This window comes from Pogonomyrmex barbatus, unplaced genomic scaffold (genome assembly GCF_055798465.1).
Source record: "Pogonomyrmex barbatus isolate J1 unplaced genomic scaffold, ASM5579846v1 scaffold21, whole genome shotgun sequence".
Lineage (NCBI taxonomy): Eukaryota > Metazoa > Arthropoda > Insecta > Hymenoptera > Formicidae > Pogonomyrmex > Pogonomyrmex barbatus.
Window position 1 is genome coordinate 3,408,005 of NW_028297118.1, and position 16,016 is coordinate 3,424,020.

General features: G+C 29.8%; 1 protein-coding gene and 1 long non-coding RNA gene across 13 annotated transcripts; one reads left to right on the forward strand and one right to left on the reverse strand.

The window, feature by feature from the left end:
- Positions 1 to 1,730: 1,730 nt before the first annotated feature.
- Positions 1,731 to 8,752, forward strand: LOC148936506 (uncharacterized). Its single transcript, XR_016139518.1, has 2 exons — positions 1,731 to 3,939; positions 4,242 to 8,752. It is a non-coding gene; the product is annotated as an uncharacterized LOC148936506 (long non-coding RNA).
- A 169-nt stretch (positions 8,753 to 8,921) lies between these two features.
- On the reverse strand, positions 8,922 to 14,752 carry LOC105424092 (leucine-rich repeat flightless-interacting protein 2). 12 transcript variants are annotated; one of them, XM_089078180.1, is made up of 9 exons: positions 14,608 to 14,752; positions 11,629 to 11,803; positions 11,258 to 11,384; positions 10,769 to 10,908; positions 10,431 to 10,694; positions 9,998 to 10,142; positions 9,803 to 9,928; positions 9,422 to 9,639; positions 8,922 to 9,325 (listed from the first exon to the last, which is right to left on the reverse strand). In XM_089078180.1, exons 2-9 carry the CDS (start codon positions 11,710 to 11,712, stop codon positions 9,215 to 9,217), a joined length of 1,215 nt encoding a protein of 404 aa, XP_088934306.1. In that variant the 5' UTR covers positions 11,713 to 11,803; positions 14,608 to 14,752; the 3' UTR covers positions 8,922 to 9,214. The 12 variants fall into 12 exon arrangements, with proteins under 12 accessions (XP_088934306.1, XP_088934302.1, XP_088934301.1 ...); XM_089078176.1 differs by having other exon boundaries at positions 9,422 to 9,636; positions 10,013 to 10,142; positions 11,629 to 11,777; positions 14,608 to 14,744; XM_089078175.1 differs by having other exon boundaries at positions 10,013 to 10,142; positions 11,629 to 11,777; positions 14,608 to 14,743.
- Positions 14,753 to 16,016: the final 1,264 nt, after the last annotated feature.

Here is a 16,016-nt window from a genome sequence, read left to right on the forward strand (position 1 = left end):
TATTGCTTAAAAAATCTTTAGTAACATATCTGAAATTTACTTCTTAAATGAGATATTCAAATTTTTAAGAATATATTTTGATTTCCATTTAATGTGCAAGATAATAATAGTAATATTTATATGGAAAATATAGTGAAAATTTATTATATAAAGATTTTTGCTCACTAACGTTCTTATTTTTTTCTTTGAAAATTAAAAATTCAAAGTAACAAATTTAACGCAACTTGCTATTTACATTACGTTGATTAATATGAAACTAAATACTGTGAATTTTGTCCAGAGAATTTATTTGTTTATTGTTTGTTGTTTTGCAATTTGTACAGAAAAGAATGAGGAACACTGTTGTGAATGAAAGAGTCATGGACACGCACAAGTATAAATTTTTCAAAATTTTTTTTTACTAAAGAAACATATTTGCCTGTAGTAGCATTTGCCTGTAGTAATGAATACGCACGACAAAGTGGAATTAAGTCATACAAGATTAGCTTGTCTCTCTCTCTCTCTCTCTCTCTCTCTCTCTCTCTGTGTGTGTGTGTGTCTGTGTCTTTGCATATACACATAACACACATCAGTACACGCGAGCTTATTTATTTTATACTAATATTATAATTGAGAATCTTCGGCAATTATTATATATATATGTTGATACGCGAATACAGTACAGATTGCAAACGACAGATTCTAGTTTACAGTGAGCATTCAGTTTTATTCAATAAGAAAAGTTTAATAATAAAAATTTAATAAGAAAAGTTTAATAATAAAATATTTCAAAATCTTGGAACAAAAATATAAATATATTATCGTATTTTACGTTAATATTATTAAAAAATTTTGAATACGTAAACTTCATAAAAAAATCTTTTCCTTCTTTATATTTCTTTATATTATCCTTTTTTTTAATATGTGTGTGTATTTAAATAGATTTTTCTTTGACTCTCTGAGATTATATCATATCCTTATTTATCTCAGCTCTCTGAAAATCTACATTTGTAAATTCTTAGGTTTCTGTTTTTGTGATTTATCGAATTTAATTTTTTAATATAACCTTAATTGTGCAAAGTTATAGAGTTCTAAAATAATTATTTTTATATATTCTCAAATTTTATTATTTAAGTTAAATTTGCTCAACTATGAATTTCGTGAAGATATTTTTTAATATTTTTATTTTTATGAAATTTTACGACATGAATTCATTATAAAATTATGTTAAATTAAAAGAATTATAGAATACTTCCCTCCAGACTTAAATTTTCGCTTATATCTCGTATATTTCTTTCCCACTGTCATGATCATAGCAGTTTAGCTAGCTTACATATGTCTGAATCTCACAATCGGAATTTCTTATCTATTCGCTTATCCTAATCATGCTTGAGCAACAAAAGACCGCGAAGTCTGTCTACATACATTTTTGGAAGTTCATACGATTTTAAAAATATTCTTAATTACTATTACTGTCAGTATTGAATTATCAAAAGATATGTTATAGAGTATAGAGCCTCATATAAGTTAAATATTAGTAGTAATATTGTTGATGACGTAGCCTTGAGCATTGTTTACGCGCCGCGTTTAACACGTGCGCACTGCATGTATATACGGCCGGTATTTACGAATCTTCCACGTGTTATTATTCTCTAATCGGCGTTCATAGGAGCAGGTAACAGTGCGCTGCGTCCCTTCGTATTTTTTTTATTGTTAAACAATATGATGAAATACCAAACATTGTTGTAGCATCATATGAATAATAGTTAATACTTATTAATTATGATTGATTAATGATATAAATGTATCGAAAAAAATGACTTCTTAACGAAATAGATATACATTTCGCGCGTCTTATTCCTTTTGAAATTTATGACTTTTTATAAATGATAACCCCTCTAAAGGGTATGGCCTTGTCGTGGCAGAGGGGCTCAGTATTCTGAGGGGTTACTCAAGCAGCATTATTATCGGCAGAATATTGGCCAGACGTTAGCTGTTGGTCCGATGATGGCTGATAATTTGCCGATTAATTTGTGCTACTCGAGTACGTACCCCAAAGACGAAGAAGCTAATAGTACCCGTTGCACAGTTATTAGTAACATTAATATTAACATTGAATAATATTACTGTTATTAATAACTTTTCCGCCGCCGATTTAATTGAATAAACGAACTGTAGCCAGTTCGTCGCGTCGCGCGTTTTCTTCGGGAGTGCCGTACTAGAGTAAATCGTAGTAGAGTAAATCAGACTGAAAGGCTTTTCCTCGTCCTGCGAGGGCTCGTTTGAGAAGTATCACGGTTCGTGCCGGGAGTCGTACTGTCAAGGGGTGCAGGGAGCATGGGATGTCTCATTGAGACGTAGTCGGCTACGTCTTCACGCCACGTGCGTCGCGGCACTGGTGATGCCGGCTGTGAATGTTACACGCACTCGCTATCGCTTGATGTGTTGTGTTTCGCACAGTTGCAAAATGCATTAAACGGCTAATTGAGAACACGCTCTGTCTTCGACAAGTGGTTCGGTCCCAATCGGCAAGAATTCAATCGATCGACTTGCTTTCGTCGCTTTTCTTGTTTTCTCTCCCTAATGAATCGCGTTTAATCTGACTTGACCAGAACTTAGTATATCGGACGGTTTTTGCGTGTGCCGAGAGGCTGGATCCCGGTTGCCCGATTGTCTAGATTGTTAGGCATCGGCGGTGGGTACCTTCTCTCTCGTCACATCTACCAGCCTTCTCGATAGCCAGGGTGACTTTTGATATCACGTGTATGGTATCCGCCCTGGTGATTCGACCTGAACCGTTGGCTATGCGATGATTGAGTCAATTTTAGACGTGATTTCTCAGAAACAAGAGACGTCGGATTCAAGTCAGTCGATTCGTCTTCTTCCGCTTCGGTCCTAGCCTTTGCTCGAAGAGTTATCGTGTGTCCCGAAAAGCTCACCGACCCGGGTGCTGACTGGACCGACGGAACTTGATATTTTCACGGGCAGCTAAACGCGGAGTGCCGTCAAATATCGCGCGTATAGAGTAAATCAGACTGAAAGGCTTTTCCTCGTCCTGCGAGGGCTCGTTTGAGAAGTATCACGGTTCGTGCCGGGAGTCGTACTGTCAAGGGGTGCAGGGAGCATGGGATGTCTCATTGAGACGTAGTCGGCTACGTCTTCACGCCACGTGCGTCGCGGCACTGGTGATGCCGGCTGTGAATGTTACACGCACTCGCTATCGCTTGATGTGTTGTGTTTCGCACAGTTGCAAAATGCATTAAACGGCTAATTGAGAACACGCTCTGTCTTCGACAAGTGGTTCGGTCCCAATCGGCAAGAATTCAATCGATCGACTTGCTTTCGTCGCTTTTCTTGTTTTCTCTCCCTAATGAATCGCGTTTAATCTGACTTGACCAGAACTTAGTATATCGGACGGTTTTTGCGTGTGCCGAGAGGCTGGATCCCGGTTGCCCGATTGTCTAGATTGTTAGGCATCGGCGGTGGGTACCTTCTCTCTCGTCACATCTACCAGCCTTCTCGATAGCCAGGGTGACTTTTGATATCACGTGTATGGTATCCGCCCTGGTGATTCGACCTGAACCGTTGGCTATGCGATGGTTGAGTCAATTTTAGACGTGATTTCTCAGAAACAAGAGACGTCGGATTCAAGTCAGTCGATTCGTCTTCTTCCGCTTCGGTCCTAGCCTTTGCTCGAAGAGTTATCGTGTGTCCCGAAAAGCTCACCGACCCGGGTGCTGACTGGACCGACGGAACTTGATATTTTCACGGGCAGCTAAACGCGGAGTGCCGTCAAATATCGCGCGAAAGACTTATCGAAAGTTAGTTTCCGCGCGCTTATAATAATTCGCGAGTGTGTTTCGCGAGTGTCCTGTGCTGCGAGGACATCCGACGACCCGACACCTTGAGAGGAGGAGGAGGCCTAGGAGAGGCATCGGGCACCGGCGGAGCAACCTTGCGGTAAGTATAAATTTTTTGTCGAGATGAAATTATTTCTTTTTTCATTTATTTGGAATTATTTCTTTTTTCATTTATTTCACTGAATTCAATCATTTAAAATTTATACTTTGGGAAAGAAAAATAATTTAAAGTTTAATATGAATTTATTTCTATAAAGATCTTTTTTGAAAATTATTTATTAATTATTAATTATTTTCATAAATATCTAATTGAAAAACAAGATTCGATATACGTAAACATTTTTAAAATATGTAATGTTTAGAACGCTAATATAATTTGAATATTCTCTTTGTATGTTACAGAATCATCGTAGCTACGTTGCAGATTTACTCCGCTGTTGCGCATCGGATCGGTGAGTGATAAATTTTTTATACTTGTAGGAATAACAAATCTATGAAACTTATATTAGATTATTTTTATTATTATAGTATTATATTATTATATTATTATAGTATTTATTATTTATTATTAAAATTTTGCAGTTGGATATATTTTCATAGATTTGTTGTCCTAAAATGGATAGATGTAAACAGTTTAAGATTATATATTTAATCTTGGTATAATTGATTTATTATAATGTACTTGCACAAATAGAGTTCTTTGTATTGATTTTATTATTTTATATCGTTTTTTATATTTCATTTGCGGGATATATTAATTGCTAAAAATTATCAAATAATTTTGCAAGAAAATATAAATAAAATAAGTAAAGTAATTTAATCGTTTTAAGAAATTAAATTAAATTAAATATTTATGTACCATATAAAGTGACAGATATTTTGAAAATAATAGAGTTTAATTGATTAAGTATTTTTTGGAAATATATAGAAATATATAGAAATATATAGGAAATATATAGAATTTATTCATCTATAGAATTAATATGTAGAATTTATTAGTTCATTAAATTTTTAAAATAAATAAACATTTGAAATAGCGTAAAAGAAATAAAATCGCGTAAAAGAAATTTAATTCAAATTCTTCAAAAGTATTAAATTTTTATTTTAAATGTTTTTATATATATTCTCATGTTTTGATCATGTTATATATATTCTCATATTCAACTCATATTCAAGATCGGAGATCATATGACTCGTATTATGATATATTTCTCATATTAAATGAAGAAATATAAATGGAAATATAAAATATAAATATAATTATGACTCTCTATTGGATTGGATTACTATGATTGAAAAAATAGTAATCTTTGAGGTCTGATCGCCACTGTCTAAATTGATCGGGCATTGTGTCTAGGACTATCCTAGACTAAGTACATTAGACCAACAGCCCAGTCGGGGCAGGGATTAACTGGAGGTCACGGTCCTCCGATCTATCCTGAGCCCACATTCTAGGCGTACGAGACCTTCGGGAAATCTCTATTGCGTCTATACTGCAAGCTGCCCAACGGAGGCTTAAAGTAGTCTGAGAGTAGGCATGTACTCTCGCCTTCCGGAGGAAACGTGCCCTTGCAGAGAAGGTTTGTCAGGTGTCCTGGCTTTACGAAGTCCAGTGCGCCGGGCTGGCGTTTGTTGTTTGGACCCGTGAGTCCTAGCGGCCTGGAAACCGCGTCGTGTTGGTGCCTATTGACGTTTGGACATGTGTCGTGAGGATTGAAATGAAAAGAGAGTCATAATTTATATTTATATGAAATAAGAATAATATAAATACACATATTATGTATTTTTATTTATTACCCATCTTTCCTCTTCCCATATTTTGATACCAAGATTAAATATTTAAATCGGTGCATGAAAGAGATATATATATGTAGTATGAAATTCAGAAATTTTTTAATAATGAATATTATAAACATAAATAAATGTTCAGCAAACATTAACATAACAAATTATACAACAAGCATGCCGATTTGATCCTAATCACGTTTAATCTATCCATCTATATAATAACTTGGCTTTACGTAAGTTAAAGCAAAATTTAATATGACGTGAGATTCAGTAAATATTTTGTCTCGCGGAATATAAATTGATAATTATAAATTATGAATTTACTCTTATTTAAAATACATTATTTTGTATTGAAATCTTTGAAAGTTTATTTTTAATTTAATTCTAATTTAATACAAGTATTGTTAATATATTTTTTCATTTACATTATTTATTGAATTTATTATTACTCATACTATTATATTTGATGAATTGTATAGATACAATATCTAGTATTTAGAATTTATATCATAACAATTTACGTAATATTGCTGATTATGCGAGAAATTTATTATCTCGCTTGAATCTCACGTCATTCATTTTGAATCTTTTACATCATTCTCACCTAATTCAAGCACTGAGAAAAAGATTTCTTTAGATTTAGCAATTCTATTTGACTTGAATTTATTTAACTTAACTTATTAACGTAATATTAAAATTCAATTTATTGAATTAAGAATTTTGTTGTTTCATTAGAATATACTATGTTGTTTAATAAAAAAATATCATTATTTAAAGGAAATAAAATTTATTTTTAAACTAAATAATACTTTGTTTGGCTAGATTAAATATTTTTTCAATAGAAAGAAAGAGATTAATATTGTTAAAACATAAATAAAGAGCGTTATTATTTTTCAAACAATTTATTAAGTAAATATTTTATTTAAAATAAAGCTACTTATTATTTGAAAAATTAAGCAGTCGTATTTGTAGAATTAATAATTGATTTATTTGAACTTTCGAAAGATAAATTTCCTTGAATCTAATAAAATTTATTAAATCTAAAGAAATCATTCTCTCTGTGTGGTGAGATTTAAATAAACGATCGTACGCGAATAATATGAACGAATCATATGGGCCGTACATTTTTTCTCATTGAACATATTTTTCTTTGAATATGTATATTAATTATGTAGATCAATATTTTTATTTTTATATTTTTATTATCGCAATATTTATTATTCAATTTTCTTAAATTCTTTTTATCATATGTAATTGAATTTCTTTATTTTAAATCGAAGATTAATCACGTGTACAAAAAACGAGATATTATTATATTAGCTTCAAAAATTTCATATAAATTTTAGAAGATTTTATCATAAATTTTATATTTTATTAATATTGAATGGCCCTCGCGACGATTGTATGACCGTTGTGCGCGCGTCGAACAAAGAATCTGCCGGCAGTTAATTAGTCGGTAATTGAAGGAGTATATCTCCTTCCTTATTTCTGGCTGTATGTGGCCAGAAGTTCTGGCTATATATGACCAAGTCGATGATGGAGCAACGTGGCCAGGAGCAACGAAAGGTAGGTCCAATCTGGCCTGAAGAATCACATAAAGTTAGTTTATAATATATATATATATCAAAAAATAAGTAAGTACTTAATAATCTTTTTATACTTGCGATTGCATGTAATTGTAGAGTATTCTCTGTGTTTGCACTATAAATAGTACTGTACTATCTATAGATAATACTGTAATACTATCTGTAGATAATACTATAGTACTATATATACAGCTTTATTTAAATTCGGGTGGGTAAGAATTCGGGTGGGAAAGAATAGAATAAGGAAACATTATAATTAAAAAATTAATAATTCTATAATGATTTTATTTAATTTTATTTAAATAAATTCATCATAGAATTATATGTATTATTATATTTCTTTATATATTATATTTAAATGTAATTATATAAAATTAATAAACGTTAATTAAAATTACGGGTTGGTAGGGATATAAAATCTTTAATCAGGTAGGTAGGAATACTAAAAAATTATCGGGTAGGTAGGGTAATAATTTAAGAATTTATTTAATTTAATAATTTAAAAATTTTTAAATCTGTTTAAACTATTAATTGTAAAAAGAACAAAATATAATAAATAATATTCGGTTGGTATTTTAATCGCTTAATAATTTTCTTTTCTGAATTTAATTTCGTATATATATATATATATATATATATAAATCTATCTATTATATTCTGTTCTTTAAATATATTCTCGGTTTATTGTATTGATTTTTTTAATTGTAAATAATAATGCATAAAAAATGTATAACTTTGTATTGTATTGTTTGCTACCAAAATTGTTAATTATATATAATTAATAAATATTAAAATAAAGTAAAACATGCGTGCAAAAAAAAGAGGACCGCCAATCAAAATTGGTGGGGGTGGTGGAGGGCCTTCGCAAATTCAAATTTTATTCGATATTATAAAATATTTCGACTGAACAATAACAATTTTTGTTACCGACCAATACAAATTGTGTTATCGTATTATATTACGATATATTATGTTGTATTATATTATTGTATTATGTTATGATGTTTCTTTTCTTTATATTAAACTTTTGTATTTTTATTGAATATTATTGAATTATATTTTATATTGTAAAATTTTTTATATTGTATAAAAAATAAATTTTAATATGCATATAAAAAAAAAAAAGAGGATTGCCAAGAAGTGAAATTGGAGAGGTTGGTGGATTCGATTTCCTATCAACTTGGAAATCGAACTTTTATACTTTTATCCTAAATGTATTGTTAAAACATTGTTTTATTTTTATCACATGAACAAAGAGAAACTAAAACGTTTGTCAAAACATGTTATGTTGATTCGATTTAAGCCGGTATTCATTGAAGAAATTTTTATATTTAAGATTATTTTAAATATCGTTTACAAGATTTAATAATATTAGCATCTTAAAAAATCATTTAAAACAATTTTGAATAAAAACAAATTACGAATATATCGCCCTTATATATTCCGTTGGTATGGAATATAGTAAAAAATATTCGACATTTCTATACTGCACGCATTTGTTCTATTATATACTGTATTAAATATATTTTATATTTTATATTTTATATTTTTATCGAAAAAATATTAATTTAAAATAATTTTGACAAATATACCGACACGAATATATATTATATAATATTTTATTATTAGCTACTTATGTATAAGTACCGAGTATTGAATTAATTTCATAACTTCTTTTAAAATGTATAGAAAATTTTAACACATAAAATTTATTTTAAAAACTTATTATTCTTTATTAAATAAAAATAGAAAGGTAAATTGATATTAAAGACTGGGGAAACGTAAGAAATAGGGATTTTCTCTACAATAATTTTTTGTAATTTTATATCTAAATGGTGTCCATTACAATGTCAATTGTTATAACGGTAATACGTAATCTTTGTCTTCATAAATTACGTTCAAAAGGTTAAGTTTTATTAATATGGAGGCAACATCGGCTCAGGGATTCTTTAGGGCAGAATCAACAGAATTATTGTACACATCTTCGTAAATATTAATCTGTCAAAGCTCTTTCAAAAGAGCTGATTTTGCATTTTTAAGTTTATCCAATCTTCTTTGTAGATGGGAGTTTGCTGTCTCCAGTTCTTCTACTCGACTTTGTGTTTCTCTTACCTGAAAATAAAAATATTAAAAAAATGTGTCTGTAATTTTCTAAATCGCCTTGATATGTATATAAATCTTTGCTCTATAGAAGATCAATGTTCATACTTCTCTTTGCAATTTCCTTTTTTCTACTTTTAATTCATCTTCTGCTTTTTCCGATGCTTCTGCAGCTGATTTGTAACGAATTACTTGACTCTCTAATCTAGCTACTGTCGCTTGTAGTGTAGACATATCTTGTTCCGCTTTTTGTAATTTAAATTTATAATCAGCTAACAATTTATTTGATTCACGTTGAATATCTTCACTATCAGATAAACAACCTGCTATAACAAATATATCAATCAATATAAATAATATAATATTATATAATATTACAATATTATAATAATATAATATTACAATATTCATAAAGATTTATATTGATGATTACACATATAGTAAAAGGAGATGATTAAAAAAGATCTATTAATAGTAATAAATATAAACCTAATATTGAGCCAGATGATTTTTCAGGTCTCAAGCGATTTCTAGTTTCCTCTAATTCCAATCTTAAATGACGAATTTCATCTTGTAATTCCTTTTTCTCAGATGCAAATTTTCTCAGTCGAATATCTGAAAAATACATGTTATAAAATTTTACTTAGTAATTAATGCTGATTGTTCAACTATATTATTGCATACCTAATGAACCTTTACCAGCTGTTTCTAATAATTCTGCAGCTTCTGTACTGACTAGTACTCTCTTTCTATGACATAATCCATTTTCCATATTCTCGTTCTCCTCATCTTCACTTTCCTTATTATCAACAATGACTAAACCATTTTCCTAAATTATAATTTATTTTAGAATAACAGAAAAAAATATAGACAAATCTTGACAGGTAAGTAACAATGTATTAAAAGATTATTAGGAGCTTATAATTCTGTCAGGTCTGTCAAGTATTATCCAGATTCCTTTATTATAGTTTTAACGTATTCTCAGCTTATATATTGAATTGTTCATAATTCATTTTAAATTTACACAATAAGATGTCAATTTACATAAAGATGTATAAAACATTTTTCACAAACGATATCCTGAATTATTTTAAACAATATTCAATAATGTATTTACTTGTATAAGTGTATCTCTTTCTAGCAACTGCGCTCTGCAAATATCTAAATCTTCCTTCAATCTTTGACTAAGGCGTTTCAATTGTTCAACATCTCGATTTTTTTCCCTCAATTCTCTACGTAATTGCATAGTCGTTTCCTCTAATTCTTCCAATTTATCTTTTAATAAATCAACTTGGTAAGTATAAGATGATTTTTCATTATCTAATTGAGCATTAGCTATCATTGCCTTCCTGAATTTTTCTTCAAATTCCTTTAATTCCAACTGCACATATATAGAAAAATTATATATATTAATATTATTGAAATTTAAATTAAAAAAAAAAAGTATAAATATACCCTAATGTCTCTGCATAATCCTGCATCTTCCAACGAATCTTCTGAGGATCTACGACTCGATTGGAAATTATTGGAATTTGTAAGAAGTCGCGATGTACGCACTGGATCTGGAGTTACTCTCATAGTTCTGTTTACATCAGCTACAATCATAAATATATATATACACACACACACACACACACACACACACACACACACACATACATACACATACACATACACATACACACAGGAGGGGGAGCGGAGAGGTCAAATTTTATTGACCAGTAGTTATACGCGAATATATAGAGACGGAGAATATGTTTCAATATATATGTGAGAAAGTTAGTGTATGTATATATATATATATATATATAGCTCTGCATATACATAGATATATGTATGTAAGTATGTATAGATTTTTATGCATGAATAATTCTAAAATCAAGTTTATACAAAATAAATATATCGTACATGAAACTTTATTATAATTTATTTTTTTTAAGTTACCTGCACACATGTCATAAACTCTATCAGCATTTTCCTCTGCCTCTTTTTGTTGTCTCTCTAATTCACGCATTCGTATTTCTCTGGCTTCCGCTCTTGCTTGTCTCCTAGCAGCTAACCTTGCTTCTGCCTGAAAATGTATATGAATAAAGATCTGATTTATCAAAACCAAATTCTGTCGGCATAACATAAACTAAATGCGGATATAATCGATATCAGTTTGCAGACATATTTTAATAAAAATTTATTGGCAGTTTGCTAACATACCGCTAACATTTTATTTATTGGGTATATACTTTCAATTCTTTTTAAAGTTATTATATATATATATATATATATATATATATATATATATTTTATGATCAAAATCATACCTCCTTAGCTATTTGATCAAGCGCTTGATCTTCTGCAGAATGCCGTGTGGTAGTTCGTCTTCGCCCAGCTATAGTTGATTCCATTTCTTTTCTTACAATTTTTGTTACAATTATAATGTGATTTTTGCTAGGATAATCCACGTCCAATACTACATTATAACAGGTAAATGATTTGCTAAGAACAAATTTATACAAATATAAATTATAATGAAGTTAAGAATGATCATTGATTGAAAAATCATAAGGTGAAAGACAATCCATCAGAGATTTTATAATAAAAAGAATTCTTGAGAAAGAGAAGAGAGAAAAAGAGATTCGCCAGAAAATCGAAATTTGAAGTTATTCGACTTTTCACTTCCATTTCTTTCAAAACTACTGATTATACTAATTTAATCGATCAGCCTTCAGCCACAGTTACATTACTGCCGTTACTGCAGCATATTTCGTCTCAAAATATTGAATCATTTATTGTATACCAGATTGGGAATATCTAAAAATTCGGGGTCACATGCAATGCGTGAAATTAGTTACAAAGACATCAAGCATGATATGTTGATCAGACAATAGAAGTGGCTTTATCAGATCAATGTTGAAATGTGTGTGTGTGTGTGTGTGTGTGTGTGTGTGTGTGTGTGTGTGTATCCTAAATTTTTCGAGCTTGTCATTTGTCTTGATAGATGGCATATTGCAAATTAAAAAACTCGTGGCAAAAAACATTTCAATCTCAATTAGATATATATATATACATACACAAAATCTTGGACACATTTCTATCACATTTCAACAAAAGATTGTGGTTTCAATATTTATATAATTCTTCTATTAACAAAAAATTACTGTAATATTCATATATTAGAGATAAGTATATTAGATATAACAAAATTAAGTAAATACTAAATAATTGATATACCAATTTAGTAATATTAATTCCCATCTCATTCTTTTTCTTTTCCACATAATTAACTTTTATTTCGTCATATCTAAAACCCCAAACAAGATTTCTCAAATGGAGTTGAGAGAGAGAGAGAGAGAGAGAGAGAGAGAGAGAGAGAGAGAGAGAGAGAGAGTCTCAAAGTTGTTATAAATTGGTCATAAAATATCCTAAAGACATTATTATAATGACATCTTTCTGATTATTTCATGAAACGTAAAAATAGAACATGAAATAGAAAATGATTATTTCACTTCATAAAATAAAAAATAGATTATAAAAGTATAGAACATCCTTTAGATCTTTAAAATGTTACAATGCTGTCTGGATAGTGTAGAAATGATTAAATATTATATAGAGTCTGTGAAGAATCTGTGAGTATTGTCTGTGAAACAACAATCCAAGCCTTCCCATTTCCCAGACAATATTATGACGTCTCAAAGATGTTCAAAAGAGTTTTATAAACTCTGAAAATTATCCCGAAATCGGGATATGAGATGTTTTAAAGACTTTGGAAAAAATACCTGATGTCTTATCTCATTTTGGATTTTGTGTTATATATAAGTTGTAGTTTCACAAATATTAACTTTCAAATTTGTTTATTAGTTTTTTACTTATGTTAAAAAGTACTATTTATTATCAAAACATATAACTCTTTTTTTTTAACACTCTATAGTATTTCAAAGACCAAAATTTAAGGATGTATGTATTATACATCGAAACATTAGCAAAACCATAACATTTTATAAACTCTATTATTTCTTCTAAATATCTGTGAAAAAGCACAAATATCTATATTAAGCATAATTCTCTGAACAATTTAGGAATTGTTTAATTTTTAAATTTGTTGATTCTCATTCATTCTCTCTCTCTCTCTCTCTCTCTCTCTTATATAGAGAAAATCATGTACTATTAAAACTAATGTCGAAATTGAATGATATATTCAAGACAACTATTGTTCAAAACTTATTAATTTAATATAATGGATTAATTAAGCATATCAAAACACAATTTTCGAAATATAAAAAAATGCTATTATATATTATTATATGTTCATGTAATCATGTGCATAACTATATGTATTCAGTACTTTGATATCCCTAGCTTTCTTTCTTCCTCCCTTGTCATAGATAAAACCTTTTCAAGTTACTGGTATTTTACAACTTACATAACGTGATAATAAATATGTCATAAAATTCGACTTAAAAGTTAAAATATAAATATATATAAGTCAAATGTAAAAATCTTTTACATGATATATTGTATATCATACTATAAATATCACACATCCACTTGTTATATATTATAATAAGTTACACAATCCCTCCCATATACACATATATACATATATACAGCATACATCACACATACATGCATATATACATACATACACACGTATATGCATGTATATACGATACACATTTACAAATATGGTATGTGTGTGTGTGTGTGTGTGTATGTGTATATATATAATACATACACATATATATGCGTATTGCATGCTTGTGATTATATTTCATAATTCTATTAGTCTCTTGCTCACTCATTGCAGATGAGTACTTGTGATTAAGCACGTCATTAATCAGATATATGTGTATATGTACATATGTATGTGTGTGTGTGTGTGTGTGTGTGTGTGTGTGTGTATGGGGGGGGCACATACCCATATTATATACACACCACACATCATACCTATATATTTTATATATATATATATATATATATATATATATATATAAAATTTCTTGAATCAAGCCATACGTAGAAGCCAAATGCGCACTATGAACATAATTGATGAAAATCTCTCTGTTTCAACGTACTATGTAAAACTTGACAAGACTCAATAACTTCTTAAATCTATTCTTCTAATCTACGATCGGTGATCACAGGCATTATAGGCTCAAGATACGTAAGGCTTTTTCGAAATTTTTCGCTAACCGGTAAACCGGTGACTGGTTCACTTAAGAGACTCGACAAATACAATGCGCAATACCGCACTTAAGCTTAACGGAAAATAAATTTTTTAATCATTCCCGTACTTCACTCACCACTCCGTACTATGAAATGATGTACACGGAACATGTACATAAGACTAGCTTGCTCTGTACCGAATCGCATTTCGTCTTGTCTATACTGTTTAAATAGAGTCATCTTTGAAAAGAATATACTATTTCGATATCACTCACTATATCAGTCGGTAACTGACACATGTATATCAAGACTGCGTCATCGATAAGCTATTATTAAAGACAGTCGGCCATGTACAAATTTTCATGCTTGCCAAGTAGGTTTGATAGGCTCGAAAATAATAGAAGAATATTGATATTATCGATAATCGATTAAACATAAATAATTATAACATATCTTAAATTTATAATTTATTATTATATAGATGCTTCATAAATAAATATGTATATTTGTAAAGTAATAATATATTATACATTGCTGTAAAACTGCATTTTTTATTTATAATCGTTTGCTATATGAATAATCAAATTTTGTTAATGACAGTAAAAATGCAGTTTTAAATAAAATGGAATATACTGTGTAGATATTGTAGACGTGTGTGTGTGTGTGTGTGTGTGTGTGTGTGTGTGTGTGTGTGTGTGTGTGTGTGTGTGTGTGCGTGTGCGTGTGTGTGTGTGTGTGTGCGTGTGCGTGTGTGTGATGTGTATGGGAGTGTGTAGGGTGACTTGAAAGATGTGCTAACCTTTTACTATGACAGGAGTTACCGACTGTAACCTATTTTCGATCCATGATAGTAACTGCTTGGATCGAAAATATATTTCATTATAGAAAAATTGCATAATTATATTTTTCTATAAGAAAAGTATTTTGCACAATATTTTTATGTAAATATGAATATATAAAAAAAAGTAATAATAAAAAAGTAATAAGATTACAGTCGGTAATTCCTCTCATGGTAAAAGGTTGGCATCCATTAAGATTCACTCATTACATACATACATACATACATACATACACACATATATATATATATATAATACATATACATTTCCATATATATCTACTTAATATATATATCTAATAAAATATATAGATAGATATAAATAGATATACATAGAAGCGTCCCGTTTAACCACATTACAATTGGACACAGCCACTTAGAGCAACCGAGCCTGGAGATTTTCCACTGGATCAACCAATCAAAAAATTTTATTTTAAATTGGCCAATACTGTATGGAGCAACATTATATTTGATATGCATTTGAAATATTGATCTAGTTTCCATCGAAGTCTTCAATTTGATTCTACTTTGGTATGGATCAAATTTAATATGCTGTTTCCATCAGAAGCAAAGATTTATGAATCGAAGCGGGATTGAAATGAGCGCAATTTGTCGCGTTTCCATCGACTCAAATCTAGTTCTACGTGATATTAGAGGCGAATTAAGACATCGGAAACTAGACCACTGCCAGTATTGAGAATCTATAAT

Excerpts from the sequence above, each read along its gene's own strand:
- LOC105424092 (XM_089078173.1), bottom strand. The coding sequence starts at position 14,710 with ATGACTCTATTTAAACAGTATAGACAAGACGAAATGCGATTCGGTACA. Across the intron at positions 10,909-11,257 it reads AGTTTATGACATGTGTGCAG|CTGATGTAAACAGAACTATG; the intron begins GTAACTTAAAAA and ends TTATGATTGTAG. Across the intron at positions 10,143-10,430 it reads AAAGAGATACACTTATACAA|GAAAATGGTTTAGTCATTGT; the intron begins GTAAATACATTA and ends ATTATAATTTAG.